This window comes from Babylonia areolata, chromosome 5 (genome assembly GCF_041734735.1).
Source record: "Babylonia areolata isolate BAREFJ2019XMU chromosome 5, ASM4173473v1, whole genome shotgun sequence".
NCBI lineage: Eukaryota > Metazoa > Mollusca > Gastropoda > Neogastropoda > Buccinidae > Babylonia > Babylonia areolata.
The window spans coordinates 3,528,662-3,551,859 of NC_134880.1; the positions used below are offsets into that span (position 1 = coordinate 3,528,662).

Sequence of the window (23,198 nt, forward strand, 5' to 3'; positions counted from 1 at the left end):
ATTTTGTCAGAGTATCGATTTTGATATTTAAGTGTTAGGAGGGAGGTGGGGGGGGGGGGGTGTTGAAGGGTGAGCTGAGGGAAACTGAGTAGATGGAGGATGGAATTTGAAATGAACATTTATTTCTCTTTACATCTTAGTTTATCTGGGTAAAAGTAGATTAAAAATTCTACCTGTACTTGTCCATCCAAATTTTTATTTTGACCCCCACCAGCCCCAGCCCCGCCCCCAACGTACAGACTGCTGATATTAAAAGTAACTACCGGCACGGAGCAGTGAATCCCAGCAGACTGTGTAAACGGTGTTAAAGTGACAAGGGTGTGGAGGAAGAGCGACTGGTCTGATCTGTAGCTCACCTTCATCTCTTAGGTCACAGTCACATTTTTTGGTTGACCAGCAGAAACGTGGGGAGAGCGTTTCCACTTGTCCAGTGGACAATAGGACGGGTGGGTATGTCTGGCCTGTACACCTCCCTGCTCTGTGACATCGTGTTTTGTGTCCCATCGGCAGACAGACAGTCTGATGTAGCTGCTGTTCTGGCTTAGGAAAAGATGCTGTACAATACTGAAAAAGAAAAGGGAGAGTTTTTGTTTCGGCCACTTTCTTCTTTCATTTCTTCACGCCCCCCCCCCCTGCACCCCCCTCCCCCTCATCCCGTCATCCCACCCTCAGCCTGACCAGCAATCCAGACCTATCCTTGTGTTCCCTTCCTACTGCCCCACCTACCCTACCCACCCCCACCCACCCCATCCTTATTCAGATTCACGGAAAACAAACTTTAAAGTCAGATACTTTACAACATAGAACCAAACTCCCTCCAAACATTTCAGCTGTGAGCCTGGAAAATGACCCCCCCCCCCAAACCTCCCCCCTTCCCGTGCCCCCAGGTGCCCCCTGTTTCATAAACAAGCAGCCAGACGAGGGCGGCAGTAAGTTGCTAACGAGCCAGTGTCAGGGGTCACATACTTCAGCCTGTTATGTCTGACAAGGCCAGACAGTGCTGGGGAGTCTGGGGGGTGGGAGGAAGAGGCGAGGGGATTGGGGGGTGGGGTGGAGCTGGAGGTGTTTGGTTCTCTGTCAATGATCCTCCGTCGTCGTAGCTCAGAGCAGGAAGCGGTGGGAAAGGAAAAACAAAGTGAGCAAACCATAGAGATTTGCAGGGATGATTGAATGCTTCGGCGTGATGATTCTTGTGATCGTCCTTGTAAATCTTTTTTTTTTTTCTTTTTGCTTTGTTTTTCTGTCTGTCTGCACACTGCCTGTCTTCCCCAATAATCTTCCGTCGTAGAAGTTAGAACAGGAAGTGGGGAATACAAGTGGGTAACCGTGGAGGTTTACAGCAATGAATGATTCGTTCAGGCGGTCTGATCATTGTGATCGTCTGTTGGTCTTCCATTTCATTGCTCTTCTTTTCTGTCTGCCTGAGACTCTCTCTCTCTCTCTCTCTCTCTCTCTCTCTCTCTCTCTCTCTCTCTCTCTCTCTCACGAAGGACGTGTATCTCCTCCTGCTTGACCTCCTCCAGCTTGGTGTCCACCGATGTTCTCATGGAGGCCATCGATGTTGTAATGGACTGCATCATGGTCATGAGGTCAGACATGGTGGGCTCCTTTGCATGCTGGTTGGCGGCGGCTCCTTGAGGGTCGACTGGTCTCTCCAGGCTGGCTCTGCTACTACTGGTCCCACTGGCCAGACGAGTCTGTCTCATGCTGTCACGAGGGTTGGGTCCAGGGTTACTCTCCACATCGCCGCACCGGAGGAGAAGACTCCCCCAGAAAAAGTACGACAGGAGCAAACCTGCCACAGCACCGTCCACTCTGCGCTTTAACTTGAGCATGACGACTCGCATGGCTATTTTCTGCCTGGCCCTTTTGTACATGAACGCCAGAAATACTGACAGAAAACAGCCACATACTGCCCTGAAATCTACAGCAGCAGATGGCATGACACGTCCCAAAGTATGTGTACAATTTTCGTGTCGTACAAAACTTAGAATCCACGGAGAGTGGGTAAGTTTGACAGAGCACAACACAGTGCGACTCGTTGTCAAAATCGTTAAACAGGGTGATATTTGTAGTCCAGTTTTGTTTTCTTTATTTGTTAATGAATTGACAGAGGAAGTAATTAAAAATGGAAGACACGGTGCAACATTCATAGGCGATGTTTTGGAAATTTTCATTCTTCTTTTAGCTGATGATGTAGTATTAATATCAGAAACAGTAATAGGGTTACAAAGTCAGTTGAATAGTCTACAACGAGCCGCTGCTGCTTTGCAACTAAAAGTGAATATGGGTAAAAGTAATATAATTGTATTTAGAAAGGGAGGTTATTTGTCTGTAAGAGAAAGATGGACCTATAACGGAACTATAATGCCTATTGTGAATGTATACAAATATTTAGGTATTTATTTTTCTACACGTTTGAGTTTTACATTTGCATGTAAAAACCTTGCAAGTAGAGCAAAAAATGCATTGTTATATGTCATGAAGAAATTGTCATTAGTACAAAATGAATCTCTGAAATTATTCCTAAAAATATTTGATTCTCAGATCCAGCCTATGATACAGTACGGGGCAGAATTATGGGGTCTTGACTCTGCTGCTATACACTGTGAAAAAATTCATCTATATGCTTTGAAAAATTTTTAGGGGTCTCCCTTCAGACACCAAATGATCTCGTCTATGGTGAGACTGACAGATACCCAGTATCGTTGCTCTCTACTGTTAAATGTATTAAGTACTGGCTTAAGTTAACACAAATGGATGAACACAGATTGCCATATAAAGCATACAAAATGTTGTTAGACTTAGATAATAAGGGTAGAAGAAATTGGGTTTCAAATGTTAGAAAGAAATTATATGAGTACGGTTTTGGTTTTGTATGGCTAAATCAAGGTGTTGAAGATATAAATGTTTTTATTCGTGTGTTCCGCGAAAGATTGGTTGATTGCAGATGGCAAAGTTGGAATTCTCATATCCAGGACAGTGACAGATTTAAGCTATACAGAATGATAAATAATTTGCATAATGTTCCAATTTATATGCGTATGCATATTGCTAGAGGTTTGAAGTATTTAATGACGAAATTTAGGTTCGGTGTCTCTGATATTTTTACTCATCAGTATCGTTATAGGCAGTCAAACATTTGTAATTTGTTATGCCCATTATGCAAAGAATCAACTGAAGATGAGGTCCATTTTGTGCTTAGTTGTCCAGCATTGAGAAATATTAGAGAACGATTAATTCCACTCAAATTTTATAGACAGCCTTGTTTATTTAAACTAATTTTGTTATTGTCGTCTACGAACGAAACTATTGTACAACATTTTGCTTTATATATGCATAGAGCTTTTAAACAACGCAATGCTTATGTAACGTAATTTTTCTTTGTAGTAATATGCGACTTAATGTCAATTCCATGTGTACCCCCTTCTAAGGGGCTATGGCCTATATGAATAAAACATCTACATCTACATCTCTCTCTCTCTCTCTCTCTCTCTCTCTCTCTCTCTCTCTCTGTGAATATACTTCGCTGTCTGTGTCTGTCCAACATTTTTCTCCCTCACTCTCCTCTCTTTTCACTATTCTCTAGATTTTCCCTTCGTTTTCTTTTTCTTCCTGCCTTTATATTCTGTAAATGTTATCTGTAGTAGTTGTGCCAGCAATCATAGCAGCAGCAACATCAGCAGCTGTAGTCGCAGTAGTAGTAGTAGTAACAATTAGGCACTGACATACACACACATAGCCGTACTCACGTACACACACATACATGTAGACACGAGCACGTGCACACACACACACACACACACACACACACACACACACCACACGCACACACACGTACGCCGCATATATGCATACATACATACATACATACATATAAACATACTACATACACACTACATGCATACATACACAAACATATACACTTTTTGCTTACATACATACATACATGCATACACACATACATGTATGCACAGACAGACAGAGAGAGAGGGAGAGAGAGACAGAGAGAGAGAGACAAAGAGGGAGAGACAGAGACTGAGAGAGAGAGACACGGAGAGGGGGGTGGACACGGAGATAGATAGAGGGGGAGAGAGAGAGAGAGAGAGATATGGACGCATAACATCTGCAAGGGGCAGGGAGGTGGAGATGAAGAAAGAATTAAAATTCTGCATTGTGAAAATAAAAACAAAAAGGATGAGAACTGAACAGTTCGAGCAGTTTGTATTTAAGCTGTGGCCCCAGGGAGTGGAGGGGGATTGGGGGGGGGGGGTTAACGAAGACAAAACATATAAGTAACATGTAATGGAAATCAGTGCACTACAGTTCCATTCGTTTAAACACAGAAAATATAACCACCTATGCAGCAGACATACAGGAAGTAAAGTAGTACACAACGAGACATTTGAGAATGATGCAGTGAAGTGTGGTCAACAAAATCAGCCTCTAGATTTAAACATTATTCATGGAAATAAATTCAGTATGACATGGAAAAATTTTACAAGTCTGATAAGTTTGGATTTACGAAATTCACGAGGCTTGTAAATTCTAGGGCACATGGATGGTGCTGGAAATATCTATTGACTGTTACCAACCTGCAGTTTTTAACGACTGGGACTGAACAGTTGAATACACAACGGAATTCATCATTGATGTCATTTACATCACAAAGTGTACACCTTTCCTCTCCAGTCTATCCCGTTGAGTGGGGAGTTTATGATTCGAAAATCTGAATTCAGTCATGGGCAGTTTGAGAGAACGTGGTAAGAATAACTAGTATTTTCCTAAGGAATGATTCTTCTTGAACGTGCATGGTTTAGCACACACCACTGTTATCTAAAAATAGGTTCTGCATGTCTGGACACACTGATCTGATCTTGTAATCTTTTCTTTGTGATACCCTTGGATTGATTGAATGAACACACAGGGTTACAGTATCCAAATGAAACAGATACCAATGTCGTTTAAAAGAGAATGAACACACTGGAGCCAGGATAGTCTGAACTGCCCAGAATCAAACTTGTGGATGATTATACAGTTCAAACAGTAAAACTGATATCTTCTAAGATTCACTGACAGACTCAAAGAAAAGATTTTCCCAAAAGCAGTGTTCTAACTTTTAGTTCAGTATCTTTTGAAAAACAACCCAATTCACCAAGGACAGTGCACGATTGGGTTGGAGTTTTTCACACCCAGAAACATTTTTAGAAAATGTAACTGTAATGTGTTACAGGGCAAAACTTTTTTTCGAAATCCCAAACTTCACATCCATACATCATTGGTTGGACACATTTATCAAACTTCACATCCATACAACACCACTGGTTGGACACATTTATCAAACAAATCAATCTGGACTTCCAGTGGCAATTGATCTATTCGGAATTTTCTTCAGAGGGAAAACACAGCGCTATTCGCAAGTTTGCAACGCTCCTTAATTGCCTCCTTATTTGAATTGTTGTAATTAAAAAGGACTCCCAAGGACTTATAATTCCAGACTGTGTCAACTAATTGATTATCATAGTAAAATTTTTGGAATGATCCTCGTCTTACTAATATTTCGTTTCAATTTCCAACGTTCACAGTAACACTGCAGGTGATTCTGTCAGGATCACCGTACTCCCGTGTCATCTGCATCTTCATTCACACGCCCATCTATTCATTCATTCGTTCGTTCGTTCATTTATCCATCCAATTATCCATCTGTCCATTCACCTATCCATCCACCCATCCATCCATTTGTACATTCATTCATTCATTCATTCATTCATTCATCGACCATTCATCCATACATTTATTCATTCGTTCATTCACACATTCATTTAACTAGTTTCCTCTTTTCATTTACTAGTTCACTCACTCACTCACACACTCACTCACAACTCCATTCACTATCCTTCCTTCCTTCCTTCCTTCCTTCCATTTACCCTGTCATACCTCTTCCATGTACTGGCACCTGGCCCTCTCACCCCCCACGCCCCCTTTAACTCTGCCGTTTTTCTTCGTCTTTTTACTTTTGAACCCTTCGTTGAAGAGGTCTTTAAGTGCAGGTGGGTCCCTAAGAGGATTAAAGCCCGCCACTCACTTATCCCTGTAGCCTTCCTTTCCCACCCGTCCTTATCTTTAGCTTGTCTGGTCCGTCTGGCTGTCAGGATCGTGTGAGAGGTCCTTAAGTGCACACTTGGTCTCTGGGGAAGATGTGAATGTAATCCCTGGTTCCTGGTCGTCGGAAATGTACTGGTGAAGTTAAGGTTCGGTGTCATGTCTGTTTCTGTGTATGTGCCTGTCTGTCTGTCTGTCTGCCTATCTCTGCCTCTGTATATCACACACACACACACACACACACACACACACACACACACACACACACACGGGCGTGCACACACGTTCGCACACACACAAATACACGAGCAGGAACACGTGCGCACACAGAGAGAGAGACAGAGAGAGAGAGAGAAAGAGAGCAGATCCAACATGTAAACCGCACGAGAACATACGAACGTGGAGAAAAATAAAGCTTCAAGACCTGCACGATTTTCACAGAAAACAAACAAACGACCGTGCTGTGGTAGCTCCTCTGAAGAAATCCTGCCCCCACTCATACAGCCCTTGATTTTTCCCTGACTTACCAGCGTAGACATGAACAGAAAGAAGAGCCCACACATACATGTAGTATCAAAATGGTGTTTGAAAGTTTCTTTCCTATTTTCTTCTTTTCTTTTTACCTGATGGTGTGGACATACTAGCTGATGATCAGGACACCCAGGGAAACCTGAAGGCTGGGTTAGGGAACAGAAACTGAGTGAACATGCTCAGCTGTTGAAACAGAAAGGGAATTGTATCGTATCGTATCGTATTGTATCATATTATATCGTATTGTATTGTATCGTATCGTATTGTATTGTATCGTATCGTATTGTATCGTATCGTATTGTATCGTATTGTATCGTATTGTATCGTATTGTATTGTATCGTATGACACCGTATCGTATTGTATCGTATCGTATTGTATTGTATCGTATCGTATCGTATTTTATTGTATCGTATGATATCGTATCGTATTGTATTGCATCGTATAGTATCGTATGTATTGTATTGTATCGTAATATATCATATCGTATTGTATTGTATCGTATGATATCGTATTGTATTGTATTGTATCGTATCATATTGTATCGGATCGTTTTGTATTGTATTATATCGTATAGTATCGTATCATATTGTAGTGTATCGTAATGTATCATATCGTATCGTATTGCATTGTATTATATCGTATCGTGTAGTATCGTATCGTATCGTATTGTATCGTATCGTATGGTATTGTATCGTATCGTATTGTATGGTATGGTATCGTATTGTATCGTATGGTAGTGTATTGTATCGTATCGTATTAAATTGTATTGTATGATATCGTATTGTACTGTGTGACATTGTATGATATCGTATTGTATTGTATCGTGTTGTATTGTATCGTATCGTATTGAATTGTGTCGTATCGTATTGTATTATATCGTGTTGTATTGTATGGTATTGTGTCATATCGTATTGTATTGTATCGTATTGTATTGCATTGTATCATATTGTATCGTATTGTATCGCATCGTATCGTTTTGTATTGTATCGTATCGTATTGTATCGTATTGTATCGTATCGTATTGTATTGTATCGTATTACATCGTATCGCGTCACTTTCACGTCACAACGGGCAAAGTACACTGTGTGAAATTCAGGCTGCTTTCCTTTGCGGACTTCTATATCTAAGTCCGTGGCTCACTGAGAGAAAAAAAAAAGTCTTACAATGAGTGCTTCTGACTTGCTATCAGTTATGTGTTGTGCGGTAAGCCATAGAACATCTTATGAGTTAGTGTGGTTTTGTTGTTGTTGTTGGGTTTTTTGGTTGTTTGTTTGTTTTTTGTTCTTTGTTGTTGTTTTTTTCGCTTTGGGTTAGCGAGAGGAGTATGTGTTGGAGGTAACAACCGCGCAACACTTTTTTTTTTTTTTTTTTTTGCTTTGGAGAGCTCACATTTTCGGTCTATATCATGGTTCGTACGAATTTCAAATAATTCGGAAATCAAGCTGTAATTGTAAATTGGTGCTGTGTAAGATAAATCGTACTTTTTACCTGGAATTCTTCCTGCTCGGTTGCAACCGCAAAAGAAAAAAAGAAAAGGGGGGGCTGGGGGGGGGTTGAGGGTTTGTGTGTGGGGTCGAACGTTATTTGGTATTCCTCCTGCGAGCATCCGATTCTCCTCCCGACCCCCCCCCCCCCCACACACACACACCACCACCACCACCCCTACCACCCCTCCCCACCACCACCATCACCAATTCCCGCGTCTCCCCCCATCTCCACCCCTTCCATCCACTTCCCTCCAAGAAAAGAAAAGTGAACGCTAACACTGGACCACACACACACACACACACACACACACACTAGCGACCAACTCACGTCAAGACAAGTTAGGATAGTCTCCATTCTAGGAAAAGGGTCGTTTCAGCCAGTGGAAAGTAAGTGTGCGTGCGTGCGTGCTCACCGTCGCACCGGCGCTCGCGTGTATGTTTGAAAGAGAGAGAACGAGAGAGAGAGTACATTTGTGTACGTGTGTGTGTATGTCTCTGTGTGCTCGTCGGTGTGTGTGTGTGTGTGTGTGTGTGTGTGTGTGTGATGGGAGGAGGAGAGGGCCAGAGGCGGACGGCGGGAAGCCAGGGGGAGACTGACTGGCCGAACACTTACAGTGCACGAACCCCGGGCCCGGAGCACAACACAGACTGAATCAGCCCCCACACCGACCCTCACAATGCTCTTCACTTGACTGAACCCATCAGTCGGCTTCACGTATAAACACGTATTTCTGCCTAGCCAGGACCACCCCCGTCACCCCGAACCCCCCGCCCCCTCCTCCTCCCAATCCTCATTCCTTCCAAGCCTCCCCCATCTCCCAGCTCTCCCGCCTCCCCCCGATCCCCCAGCCCCCTCCTCACGCAGCACAGCGAACAATTAAAGGGAGGCAGGAATGTCACCACAAGCACGTGTGGTTCGTCGGAAATCCGAAATCCGACGTGGAATGTGCCTTTAGTGTGCACACAGTCTCCGGTGTCCAGTGGGGTCCATAGGTTTAGCTGCGGGTTTTTTTGGTTCCTGTTTGGTGTGTGTGTGTGTGTTTGTGTGTTGTGTTGTGTGTGTGTGTGTGTTGTGTTGTGTGTGTTGTGTTGTGTGAGTGTGTGTGTGCGTGGGTGGTGTGTTTATGAGTATGAATGGTGGGTGTGGCGTGGAGAACGCTTCGTGTGTGTGTGTGTGTGTGTGTGTGTGTGTGTGAGAGAGAGAGAGAGAAAGAGAGGCAGGGGTGTTTGGGGGGGGGGGGGGAGGAATAGAGAGAAAATCGTCCTTATGACAATCTGTGAACCCACCGTGAATTTTTTTTTTTTTTTAGTTCGAAAATTGATGACGTCTTTTCTGCCGAGTCATATATATTAGTCCAAATCTTTGCATGTAACGACAATTAAGATAACATGATTTAGAAATTATGGAAGTATTTTAGTCGTCTCGTGTGCATGCACTTTTTCTGACGTATAAATCGACTGATTTGATTTTGGAGAGAGAGAGAGAGAGAGAGAGTCAGTCTAATAGACAGACTGACATTATTTGTATTTGTATTTTGTTTTTATCACAACAGATTTCTCTGTGTGAAATTCGGGCTGCTCTCCCCAAGGAGAACGCGTCGCTACACTACAGCGCCATCATTTTTTTGTGTTTTTTCCTGCGTGCAGTTTGATTTGTTTTTCCTATCGAAGTGGATTTTTCTACAGAATTTTGGCAGATTCTCAGATTCTCTCGCTCCCTAGGCGGACGTGTTACCTCTAGGCCATCACTCCAGTGTTGCGTAAATGTACAAGTGTTGGAATCGATTTTGTTCTGTTAGTGTTCGATCATTACTTCATACCGTATGTAGTAAATATGTGTTTGTTGCTTTTCTCCTTTTTCTTTTTGATACATCTTGTTTTTGGGGTTGTTTGTTTTGTTGTTGTTGTTGTTGGTGGTGGTGGTTTTACTTGGCAGATAAGCCATCCTTTACCCCTCTTTCACGGTCCTTGAATACCCCTTTCCTTTCCTGTCTGTCTGTGAGAATACGCATTCAAGTCATACGATTGTACGAAATATGTATTGTGTTTGTGGTTAAATTTCTGATCGTGTTCGTCGTTGATCACTGATGATGATGATGATGATGATGATGATTGTTATCATTTCTTTTCATCATTCTTCTTATTATTATTATCATCATCATCATCATCATTATTATCATGATCACCATCATTATCATCATCATCATTATTATCATTGTCATTATCATCATCATTATCATTATCATCATCATTATCATTGTTGTTGTTCGATCGATCGACTGGTCATTGACCAACTGGTTGATTGGCTGACTGAATTGTTACAGTGCCGAAACGTAGCACGGAACAAGCGGACGAGGCTTTCACGAAACAGTGCCGCCCTCTCTGTACACAGCAGTACTGCTCCCGGCGTCCACGGGCCGTGTGTTCTGCGAGGTATTGTGTGTGTGTGTGCGCGTGTGTGTGTGTGTGTGCGTGCGTGTGTGTGTGTGTGTATGTGTGTGTGTGTGTGTGTGTGTGTGTCTGTCCGTCTGTCTGTCTGTGTGTGTCTCTGTGTCTGTGTGTGTCTCTGTGTGTGTGTGTGTCTGTCTGTGTGTCTGTGTGTGTGTGTGTGATTTCCGCGCGCTTGTGTGTGTGTGTGTATGTGTGTGTGTGTGTGTGTGTGTGTGTGTGTCCCCGTCGTTCTTTAGGGTGAGAATGCATGTCAGTCACAAAGAACACCCCCCCCCCCTCACCCCTCGCTCTGTCTCTCTCCGCCTCTCTCTCTCGCCCTCTATCTCATCTGCTGTTCTTATGGTCATAGTCGAATACGACTATCACCCATTCTCTTTGTTGGTTTTGTCTGTTGTTGATGAATAGTAATGATAATAATTATTATTATCATTATTATAATTGTTATGATCATTATTGCTGTTGTTGTTGTTGCTAACTCTAATATCTGTCTCTCTCTCTCTCCCTCCCTCTTTCTTCTGTCTGTGTCTTCCGACCCCCCCCCCCCCCACCCCCCCGCCCTCCTTGGCCTTTGCCCTCTACTCAGGTTGTACCATGTAACGATCCTGTTTTTCTGGTCTTTAAAGGTAGCCGCCTCTTGTTTCTCTTTGCAGACCATTACATCAAACAGCCTCCTCCTGTTTTCTTTTTTTAGTCCGGGGAACACGACAGATACAACTGATGTGTTTGCTGTCTCTCTCTGTCTCTCTCTGTCTCTCTCTCTGTCTCTGTGTGTCTGTGTGTGTATGTGTGACTATCGTTTTATCTCTCCCTCATCTTGCCGAAAACTTACCTGATGCGTTTGAGATTTGAAGTTAAATCGGTGTACCTTCCAAACGCTCTGTTATTGATCTTACATAATGCGTTTGACATTTGAAGTTAAATCGATGTACCTTCCTAACGCTCTGTTATTGATCTTACATAATGCGTTTGACATTTGAAGTTAAATCGGTGTACTTTAAAAACGCTTTGTTATTGATCTTACATAATGCGTTTGAAAATTGAAGTTAAATCAATGTACCTTCCAAACGCTGTTCACTTGAATTATCCGTTCACATTAACAACCTTCACGTATGCCTGTGGCCTTCATTCAGTGAGATATTACTGACCCTGCCCCCTATTCCCTGTCTCTGTGGTAGACTGAATGTCTAGTGTCTATGTTCATCATCCGTTTTCAACAAAGAATAGTTCATTTGCTTTTGTGAGCCTTTGTTCATGAGAAGTCAGTCGGTATATCTGTATGATGCTTTCAAATAAATAGAAATAGCAAATGTTTGGGTAAATTACTTACTGCATTGGTGGCTGGGCATTTCTGATCTCAGTTGGTGTATAATGATCATACACCACTTTGTGAGGGTCCTCTCTCTCTCTCTCTCTCTCTCTCTCTGTGTGTGTGTGTGTGTGTGTGTGTGTGTGTGTGCGCGCATTTTAGACTTGTCTCTCACAAAGATTTTGCGTTCTCTTGATGCAAAAATACACACTGTTACTCAACTAACCACTCTGCAGTAATGTGGGCAATTTTCCAATGAATGTTTTACTTGTTGTTGTTGTTTTTTGTTGTTGTTGTTTTTTTTTTTTGTTTTGTTTTGTTTTTTTGTAGTTGTTGTTTTTATCCGCAGACTGAAATCATGCTAATCTCACTTTCAGTGAATTGAATTGCCCTCCTGTCGTTTGTTTGACTTGTACAGATTTGAATCTTCTCAACTATTTTGGGACAGTGTATTGCTTCTGTTCCGTCAGCGTGACAGTGCCAGATTAGTTTGGTTTCTTGCTGTCTGTGTTTGTTGTCTAACTCTGTCCTTGTCTCAGTGTTTGAAGTTTTTCTCCCTTCTCTCTGTATCTCTCTCTGTGTCCTTTGTCTCTCTGTGGGTCTCTCTCGCTTCCCATTGTCTCTGTCTCGACCACTGTCTCTGTCCTCTGTGTGTGTGTGTGTGTGTGCGTGTGTGCTGTCGTGCGTGCGTCAGTGTGTGTATGAATCTACCTGCTGCTTTGCGCTTCCCACCAGTTTGCACGCAGGTAATAACAGTACAGGTGAATGAAAGGTACAGAGAAATACAACTCTAAGATAAGTAAAAGGTAAGGTAAAGGAAAGGTACAGGTTAACAAAAGGAATGGAGAGATATAAAGTATAGGTAGATAAATGGACAGAGAGACTAAAGGAACAGGTAGATAAAATGTACTGGTAAGCAAAGTTTACAGGTAACTAAGAGAGGTAGAGAAAAAGGTACAGGAAAACGAGAGGTACAAGCAAATGCAATAGACAAAGAAACAAAGGTACAGATAAATGAAAGGTTCAGAGAAACAAAGGACACAAGTAAACAAAAGGAACAGAGAAGTAAAAGGAACAAAGAAACAAAAGGTACAGAGAAGTAAAAGGAATAAAGAAACAAAAGGAACAGAAAGAACAGAGAAATAAAAGTTAAAAGTAAATCTGAAGCACGAGTAAATAAAAGATAACAGGTAAACAAAAGGTACTGTAAAATAAAATGTACAGAGAAATGAAATGCATAGGTTACAAAACCAACAATTAACCTCTGTTAATTGAAGCAGCAGCGACTTGAGACAGTTGTTTGCCTTTGTTTCACTGGAAAAACTTCTTTTTTCTTCTTCTTTTTTTTCTTCTTTAATGTTTGACGCTCTTTGACTTATGACCGACCACATTTCCTCTTGAATTCAACAAGCCGAAACAAACGAACATCAAAACAACCCTGCCATCCTGCTTACTGCCCCTTCTGTGGGACCCCTCCCTCCTGTCATTATCTCTCTCTTTCACTCACACACACACACACTCTCTCTCTCTCTTTCTCTCTCTCTCTGCCTCTCTCTGTCTCGTCTCACTCCACCCTCTCTCTCTCTCTCACTCTCTCTTACTCTCTCTCTCTCTCCCGTCTTTATCTCACTCTCTTTCACACACACACACACACACACACACACACACACTCTCTCTCTCTCTCTCTCTCTCTCTCTGCCTCTCTCTCTCTCGTCTTATTCCACCCTCTCTCTCTCTCTCACTCTCTCTCTCTCTATCACTCTTACTCTCTCTCTCTCCCGTCTTTATCTCACTCTCTCTTTCACTCACACACACACACTCTCTCTCTCTCTCTCTCTCTGCCTCTCTCTCTCTCGTCTCACTCCACCCTCTCTCTCTCTCTCTCTCTCTCTCTCTAGGGGACTCTCTCTTTCGGGGACTGAATGTAAAAAAGCACACCAGTCCTTATCTGTTATCCTCGAAATAAAGAATTTGTCTTGTCTTGTCTTGTCTCTCTAACTCTCTCTCTCCCGTCTTTATCTCATTCTCTCTTTCACACACACACACACACACACACACACACACACACACACACACACACACACACACACACATTCTCTCTCTCTGTGCCTCTCTCTCACTCTCTCTTACTCTCTCTTTTACTCACAAACATACACACACTCTCTCTCACTCTTTCTCTCTCTGCCTCGCTCTCTCTCACTCTCTTACTCTCTCTTTCACTCACACACATATATATACACACACACTCTCTCACTCTCTTTCTCTATCATTCTTTCTCTCTCTGTGCCTCTCTCTGTCCCCCCCCCCCTCTCTCTCTCTCTCACTCTCTCTTACTCTCTCTTTCACTCACACACATACACACACACACACTCTCTTTCTCTCTCTCACTCTCTTACTCCGTCACTCTCCCTCTCTCTTTCTCTTTGCCCCCCCCCCTCTCTCTCTCTCTGTGCCTCTCTCTCTCCCGTCTTTATCTCTCTCTTACTCCATCTTTCTCTTTCAGTCTCTCTCTCTCTCTCTCTCTCTCTCATTCTTTCACTCCCCTCTTTCTGTCTTTCTCTCTCTGTCTCTGTGTCTGTCCCTGTCTGTCTGTCTGTCTGTCTCTCTCTGTGTCACTCTCTCTTACTCTCTCTTTCACTCTCTCTCCGTCAGTCTGTTTCTCTGTCACTCTCTCTTTCTCTCTCTCTGTCTCTTTGTCTGTCACTCTCACTCTCTCTTTCACTCTCTCTCTCTCTGTCTCTTTCTCTCTTTGTGTCACTCTCTCTTACTCTCTCTTTCACTCTCTGTCACTCTCTTTCTCTCTCTCTCTCTTTCTCTTTCACTCTCTCTCTCTTGATCTCCCACTCTCTCATGTTCTCTCTTCCACTCCCCCTCCCCCCTCTCTCTCTCTCTCACGTCTTTATTTCCCACTCTCTATGTCACACTTTCTTACTCTCTCTTTCACTCTCTCTCTGTCTCTCTCTCTCTCTCTCCATTTCTCTGTCTCTCTGCTTCTCTCTCTCTCACTTTCTCTGCCTCTCTCTCCCCCCCCCTTCTCTCCCCCGTCTTTCTGTCTCTCTCAGCCTCACATCTGCAGTGTGCAGTGTGCACGCTCTCTTCCCACCACCCCCACCATGAAACATTACCACCACTACCAACAGCATACAACAAAAGCTTCCACCACCGACCACCACTGTTGTTCATCGCAGGAAGTGTGTGGGAGGAAAGAGGACAGACCCAAAGTCAGTGTTTGGCTGATTCAAACCGACACCAAACTTCCCCCCAAACACAGTGGCTGCCATCGCAATATTGCGCGGAAAGCTATACGCGGCTCGAGTTGAGCCTATGTCGTATGTCTACACTGACAGAAACTTGACTCGGTTGAAAGAAGGAGCGTGGAAGTTGGCTTCAGACCACTGAGCTGAATATATTGAGCTCGATGCTCCAGACACAGCTTTACTGGGGAGGGTGTGGGAAGAGAGAAGGTTTGAGAGGCCGGGAACTGAGGTAGTCAGAGTAGGGATGGAAGCTGAAATTTGTGTGTGGTTCGTTCCCCCATCGTCAGCCAGTGTGTCTCTCACGGTTCAAGTTCTCCCGTGTCTGTGCCACGCGTCTGTCTGCGTGGGCCTGTCTCTGGCATTGTCGATGTGCGTTAGAGTCTGTGAGTGTTTGGTGCTTGTCGTGTACAAAATGCAGTGTGAATAGAATAGATTACTTTTTATTGTCATAAAACCTGAAAGTTTATAAGACACAATGAAACATAAGCATATTAAGAACAGAAACATTCGGGGACAAATTTAGCCAGCCTTGGCTGTAATTCCTGAGTGTGTGTGTGTGTTTGTGTGTGTGTGTGTCCCTGTGTGTGTGTGTGTGTGTGTGTCCCTGTGTGTGTGTGTGTGTACCTGTGTGTGTGTTCCTGTATGTGAACCCGTCGTTCTCTCTTTCTTTCGTTTTTTTTCTCGTTCATCACGTAGCCACCCCCCATCCACGCTCTCTCCTATCCACCCCCTAACCCTGCAAAAACAAGAGAGAAAAAGACGAAGACACAGAAAAAAGATTAACCTATTACACGCCCACCCTCGTTCCCAACCAGAGAGAGAGAGAGATACAAATAGAGATAGCTATTCCCCCACCCCCTCCTCCTAAAACAGATCTGGCTTCAGGCTGTATGGGTTCAGTGGGGGAGGGGTTGTTAGCAGGTGATCGTGTTACCATCGCTGTGATCAAATGGAAATCGCGGCCACTTCATACTCTCTCCACTTGTCAGGTGCGAAATTGCGCAGGGAAAGGTTAGAGAAGGGTTTTGGGGGGGACACCCTTTACAGCTCAAGAGTGTCGACTGGATTACATGCCCCTCAGCATTCGTGGCGGCGGTGCATGGGTGGAAATTGTTTCCCCTGGTGGTTGTTTTATATACATTTTTTTTTTAATATATTTTTTTGTTTTTATTTTTTTGTTTACGTTAATCTTGGGTATGGTTGCCCAAACCACCCACGCGGATGGCGATTCCTGGGTAGCTCCAGATACCCTCGATGAATGATCGATCAGTTTGCTCTTTTCTGAGATGTCGGGAAGTTAGTGACATCTCATCATTTCGTGATACTTTATTGTTTGTCGCTATGATGAAAGGAACGATGAAGATGAAAAGAAAGACTTGAAAGTACGATCCCACCGGTTACATATTGCACACACACACACACACACACACACACACACACACACACACACACACACACACACATTCTCTCTCTCTCTCTCTGTCTCTCTCTCTCTCAAAATTCTTTCACCATTGTATCAGAAGTCCAGTAGTTTTCCAGTGCCCTTTATATGTTGAAGGTAATGGATGCGGGCAAAGGAACGGGACACTGGGGAGTGGGAAAGTTTGACTGGGATGTTAGGTGTTGGAAGGGAACTGCACAACTTAAGTAAACCCTACAGGCAACCCCCAATCAGACTGACGGAGGCACGCAAACGATGTTGTCACTGCGCCTTTTCATTTTGTTTCTCTCGACAACTCCGCACTGACAAAAATACGACTGGTTCCAAAAGGAAACTTAAGAACTTGCTCAGAAAAAAAGTGTTACAGAACTCCATATTGGTTAAATTGATGTGACGCAGCACAACAACGCCCACAAAGAAGCAGTGAACTGTTCAGAATCTCTGAACTAAACTTAGGGAAGATTGCAACTTCACCCTGTTACATATACAATGTATGTAGGTGGGACCTTGCGTGTGTATGAGTATGTGTAAGTTCGAGTGTGTGTGTGTGTGTGTGTGTGTACGTGCGTGAAACTGAACAGCCCATGCAATTGCATGGCTTAGTTTCCAATTGCATTTGTTGAATGAATATTGCTTGATGGGTAGTTTTGAGTTTTGGTGTATATTTGGTACCATGGATCAGTCCGCACGTTCTAACACCCCCTTCAAACTGAATGCAGGTAGATAACAATAATAATAATCTAATATATGTAGCCGTGTTACTGAACCGAGTGGTTCTATTCAAGGGTACGGTACAACAGAACTAACAAAATGATTGAATGAAAGGATAGACAAAAATTCCCACGCACAGGCCAGGAACATATAGAGGCCAGTCACAAATGGGTCTTTCTATTGTTTTATTTACAATAGTTATAAGAAGAAGAGCTAAGAAGAGATGAAAAGAAGAAATAATGAGAAGACATTAGAAGAGAAGACCTAAGAGAAGACAGTGCCTGTAACGACACAAATAAATGTCATTAGCACAACATGTCGGCACGAGTGAATAATAAAGCACATGTATACATATTACATGGAAAGACTACCACTTGGTAATGCATATGTGTGAAGACCAAACACTGACATCAAATGACATTTCTAATACATTTAAATAGTGCAGTTGAAGTGATTGAAGCTATGCTGATTTAGTGAAAGTACACTGACAGTATAGATTAGGTAAAGCTTATGCTCTGTCAAAGTGATTCAAATGAATCAGTTTATCATGTTGCACTATACTGGGGTAAGCTGTATAAGAGAGGGCATAACTAAATTACAATTAACAGACTGATGCATATCAGGTGGTTTTAACCAATAACTGATCAATCAAACACTGTCTTATAATCACCACAACAGAATACTACACACATCTTACAGTACTGAGAATCAGTGAAACACTGTAACCTTCATCAGTGACAGCAAATGAGAAAGAATGCGTCATCCACTAGAACATTCTGGAACAAACTATCTGTGTCCCAAGACGTCACTGACTGTGACGTTAAGAAGAATCAAAGGAACACTGCTCCAAGCATATGACGACATGGTGATTATTTAGATCAATCATATCGGAGCTGTGACTAACATGTCTAAGCAATAACTGAGCAAAGCAATAACTGAATATACTCATATGAACACAAGTACTGTGTCGAACAATACAATTTACACATCAACACATTCTACACACTAGTACTTACAGCAATACGTAGCGAGATGTTAGCCCTTGTGAGAACACACATGACACACACTCACACTGCTCGTGACGCAGCAAGAGAGAGAGAGAGCAGCTCTGGTTAGATGACTGACCAGGTATGAAAATGACCACTCATTACTTGCTCTGCCAATTTATGCAGGTTCAGCGAACTGCAAAGACAGTCACGTGTGCTGCAAAGCAGATCGGCCCAAATCTGGCCAAATCTGACAACAACTGTGTTTCTTACAAGGTGTTCAGTGACAGATTTCTAAATGATTCCTGAACCGATTTACGTCGGATAAGTTGCAAAAGAAAGAGTTCAATGCCTACTTTCTAATGAGTATAAAATGAAGTGTTGATTATTTAAGATGAATTTATAATCTTAATTGAAATCACCTGAACAGGGTCAGTTTTAACGAGTTCAGTCGCTGAAAATTACAATCTGCGTTAAATCAGTTTAATGTAGGCAAACATAAATGGAATAGATTTAAAGATGGAATTGTGATGATTCTGCAAGTATATAATACTTGTAGTTTACTGATCAAAAGAGGTATTAATTAACTACGGTGGAGCAGAAACACAGATTCCAGCTCAGCCAATAGTGTACTACCACACTGGTCGAACAGTGAGTGTGTGGCGAGAACAAAATGACGTAAGCAGCTTTGCGTTCACACTGGGGAAGGCATCACACATAATCTGTGCGGGCTGTTGAAGTCCAGCTGTTAGTTGCGAAAACTGACGTCGTCTGCTTATACAGCTTGTGCATGAAGGAGTGTTTGAAGCAAGCAGAGCACTTGGTCACACATATATATAACGCCTTTACATTAAAACATGCTAAATTGCGCTATATGATATGTGGTGGTGGTGTGTGTCCCTCGAGATCGATGATGACCATCGTTGTCATCCAGCTGGGGTATGGGGGGAGGGTGGTGGTGGGGTGGGGGGATGCTCATGAATCTATCTGTGAATGCACAGATGGCTGAATAGTCCAATCTGCGCACGAAATGTTCGCTGACAGGCATATCATATTGTCTGGGAGCTTGTTTGCTCGTGACTTTCTGGCCTGCCTCTTCTGAACAGCTGCAGCAGTCCTGTTGGCCTCGCACAACTTGGCGCCTTTGTGCACAGCAGTGTGCCATTTGTCACGGTCCACTGTCAGGGTTGATATCAAACGCTTTATGATATGTATATAGTTTTTGAACGACGAGTAAAACATGCATTTAAACACTGAAATGAAAAACTAACACCCATAAACCTATACAGACATCCAACCAAACCTAAAAGTATGTTCCAACACACAGAAATATCCGTACACAACATCACTGTCAAGATACACATTGTATATCACAATACCCAATTATCACACATTTCACACACCACAACTCCTAATGCTACAACAGTAATGCCATAATATCACAATACTTTAAAAAAACAACTGGTCAAATACCTCAAGATGGCAAAATGAATAGACCTCTGAAATAATACTTTAAAAAAAAAAAAAAAAAAAAAAAAAAATCAGTCTCAACCTCCTTCTCCCCAAACACCTCAACAGCATGAAAGGTGAAAAATCGTTTGAGAGGAGCGAGAGGGGAGGTGGGACAGGTGGAAGACAGAGGGATGGAGAGGGTGCTGGAGGGGGGAGAGACGCGGGGGTGGGGGTGGGTAGTGAGCGATTAGCACAGGAAGCAGCTTGTCTAGCCACTGATTCGAAAGGGAGGTTGTGACGTGTGTTACACTTCCCACGTTTTCTTTTCTTTTCTTTCTTTTTTTTCTCCTTTTTCCCTGCTGAGTGAAAATTGCACGAGAGCGGTGTTAAGTGCATGTAGAACTTTATACTGGCGCGCGCACACGCACACACACACGCACACACAACCCACTTGACATTTTCCACCCCTCGATCCTAAAATACTGCACAGTTAACTATTAAGGTTGGGGGCAATTTTCACGTCCTCATTGTCCCACTAACCCCCCCCCCCCCTGCCCCGCCCCCAGCCCCCGTCCTCCCCCACCCCTTTCCTCAGTCAGCAGGGCCTGCCGGTGCTCTCCCTTTGGGTACCTGCCCCCCGTTCCGGTTCCGGCCTTTTCATCTGGCGGGATTGACGACTCGCTGGTTGTCGGCGACATGAAAAGAGTGAGCGGGGGCGATAATCGGTCCACATCTCTGTTCTGTTTAGCTGTCCTGGATTCCCCTCCCCCTCGCCGCCCCCCCCCCCCCCCCCAGCCCCCCGATCTCTCTCCCCCCTCTCTCTCGCTCTCCTATGCTTCTCCTCCTCCCCCTCCTCTTTCTAACCCCCCCCCCCCACCCGCTTTGTTTTGTTCAACATGCAAGTGATATTAAGTGCAGTAAGGACAGGGAGAATATGCAGCACCCGCGCCGTGGACAACACGCTTTGACACACAGTCCCATCAACAGAACAAAAGAAAGAAAGAACGACCCTTCGCTCAATATATGTGCTCGCGATTCTCAGTGAGCTCACCAGTTATTGTTTCTTTTTATGTGTTGACGTGGATTTGTCTCCTTTTTTTTTTTACTCGTTAACTTTCTCTCCCAGTTTTGTTTTGAAAATATGATGTGACCCTGCCTATCAACGTAGGGACAAATATCGTACATTTATTTCATTGTAAAAAAAAAAAGTCATTTGTGAAAGATACCACTATTAGTGACAACAACAAACAAACAAACAACAACAAAATCATTAAAGATGATCGTAATGATGGAGAGGATAATGACGGAGAGAAGAAGATGTTAATAATATTCTAACAGTGATAGGTAACAAACACAACCATTCTTTCAATGGACAACCGATAAAGGGTAAAACGTCTCTACTAGGAGAAAGACAACAACAACAACAACAACAACAACGATAGAAAGTAACCCTTCCGTGATTGGGCAGTCGAGCTTGAAAACGAAGAGCGTCTCGCGTGCTTGATTCGCGACGGTAATGATTATGCCGCATCAGATACATTTCCCCCGCGATCGAAACAGGGTATCTGCTCGGCGTGCCGTTGTGAGAACAACGAGAAAACGATATACGATATGAACAGCTCACCCCGCACTCTGAAAATAACTCTGGCACGGTTCTAATCTTGGTCTGTGCGTACTCTGAAAACGTTAGCTCGATAAACAAATCACGTGAAGTGTCGATCGTGGCTCGGTCGAAAGATCGATCCTACGGTTAATAGAATCGGGTACAGAGATTGGGATTTTTTTTCACTCCCCCTCCCCGCCACTGGACTTTGAGTGATGGTCTGGGTGCTAGTCTTTCGTAGGGGACGATAAACTCTGTGAAGTTCCGTGTGTATCATGCACTTAGCGCACGTCAAAGAACCCATAGCAACAAAAGGTTTGTCTCGGGCGAAATTCTGCAGGAATATTCACTTTGATCGTAAAAAAACACAACAAAATTTTGAAGACAGAAAAAGTGTGCCTGTGTGAGTCTGTATGTCTGTATGTCTTTCTTGTGTGTTTTCTATCTTTCTAATTCTCTACCTCTCTTTGTCTCTCATTGTCTGTCTTTGTCTCTGTATGTCTGTCTCTCTGTATCTCCGTTCCCTCCTCACTCCCTTCTTTATGTCCTATCTCCCCCCCACCCCTCTCCCTCACTCCCTTCTTTATGTCCTATCTCCCCCCCTCACCCCTCTCCCTCACTCCCTTCTTTTTGTCCTATCTCCCCCCCACCCCTCTCCCTCACTCCCTTCTTTTTGTCCTATCTCCCCCCCCCCACCCCTCTCCCTCACTCCCTTCTTTATGTCCTATCTCCCCCCCACCCCTCTCCCTCACTCCCTTCTTTTTGTCCTATCTCCCCCCCACCCCTCTCCCTCACTCCCTTCTTTATGTCCTATCTCCCCCCCACCCCTCTCCCTCACTCCCTTCTTTATGTCCTATCTCCCCCCCACCCCTCTCCCTCACTCCCTTCTTTATGTCCTATCTTCCCCCCCCCCACCCCTCTCCCTCACTCCCTTCTTTTTGTCCTATCTCCCCCCCCACCCCTCTCCCTCACTCCCTTCTTTATGTCCTATCTCCCCCCCACCCCTCTCCCTCACTCCCTTCTTTTTGTCCTATCTCCCCCCCCCACCCCTCTCCCTCTCTCTCTTCTTTATGTCCTATCTCCCCCCCACCCCTCTCCCTCACTCCCTTCTTTTTGTCCTATCTCCCCCCCCCCACCCCTCTCCCTCTCTCTCTTCTTTCATCTTTTCTGGTCCACGACTCTCTCTCTGTTGTCTCTGTGTGTCTCTCTCTGTGTCTGTGTGTCTCTCTCTGTTGTCTGTGTGTCTCTGTGTCTGTGTGTCTCTCTCTGTGTCTGTGTGTCTGTCTCTGTGTCTATGTGTCTCTCTCTGTTGTCTGTGTGTCTCTCTCTGTGTCTGTGTGTCTCTCTCTGTGTCTGTGTGTCTCACTCAGTTGTTTGTGTGTCTCTCTCTGTGTCTGTGTGTCTCTCTCTGTGTCTGTGTGTCTTTCTCAGTTGTCTGTGTGTCTCTCTCTGTGTCTGTGTGTCTCACTCAGTTGTCTGTGTGTCTCTCTCTGTGTCTGTGTGTCTCTCTCTGTGTCTATGTGTCTTTCTCAGTTGTCTGTGTGTCTCTCTCTGTGTCTGTGTGTCTTTCTCAGTTGTCTGTGTGTCTCTCTCTGTGTCTGTGTGTCTCTCTCTGTTGTCTGTGTGTCTCTCTCTGTGTCTGTGTGTCTCTCTCAGTTGTCTGTGTGTCTCTCTCTGTGTCTGTGTGTCTCTCTCTGTGTCTGTGTGTCTCTCTCTGTTGTTTGTGTGTCTCTCTCTGTTGTCTGTGTGTCTCTCTGTGTGTTTGTGTGTCTCTCTCTGTGTCTGTGTGTCTCTCTCTATGTCTGTGTGTCTCTCAGTTGTCTGTGTGTCTCTCTCTGTTGTCTGTGTGTCTCTCAGTTGTCTGTGTGTC

At 43.8% G+C, this 23,198-nt stretch overlaps 1 protein-coding gene across 2 annotated transcripts in view; it reads left to right on the plus strand.

The window, feature by feature from the left end:
* Nucleotides 1-23,198, plus strand: part of LOC143281870 (uncharacterized) — a 65,087-nt gene that overhangs the window by 15,997 nt on the left and 25,892 nt on the right. For both annotated transcript variants that reach the window (XM_076587130.1, XM_076587129.1), the window contains exon 2: nucleotides 10,446-10,554. In XM_076587130.1, coding sequence (XP_076443245.1) covers nucleotides 10,446-10,554 — 109 coding nt within the window. The remainder of the gene's footprint in view (nucleotides 1-10,445; nucleotides 10,555-23,198) is intronic.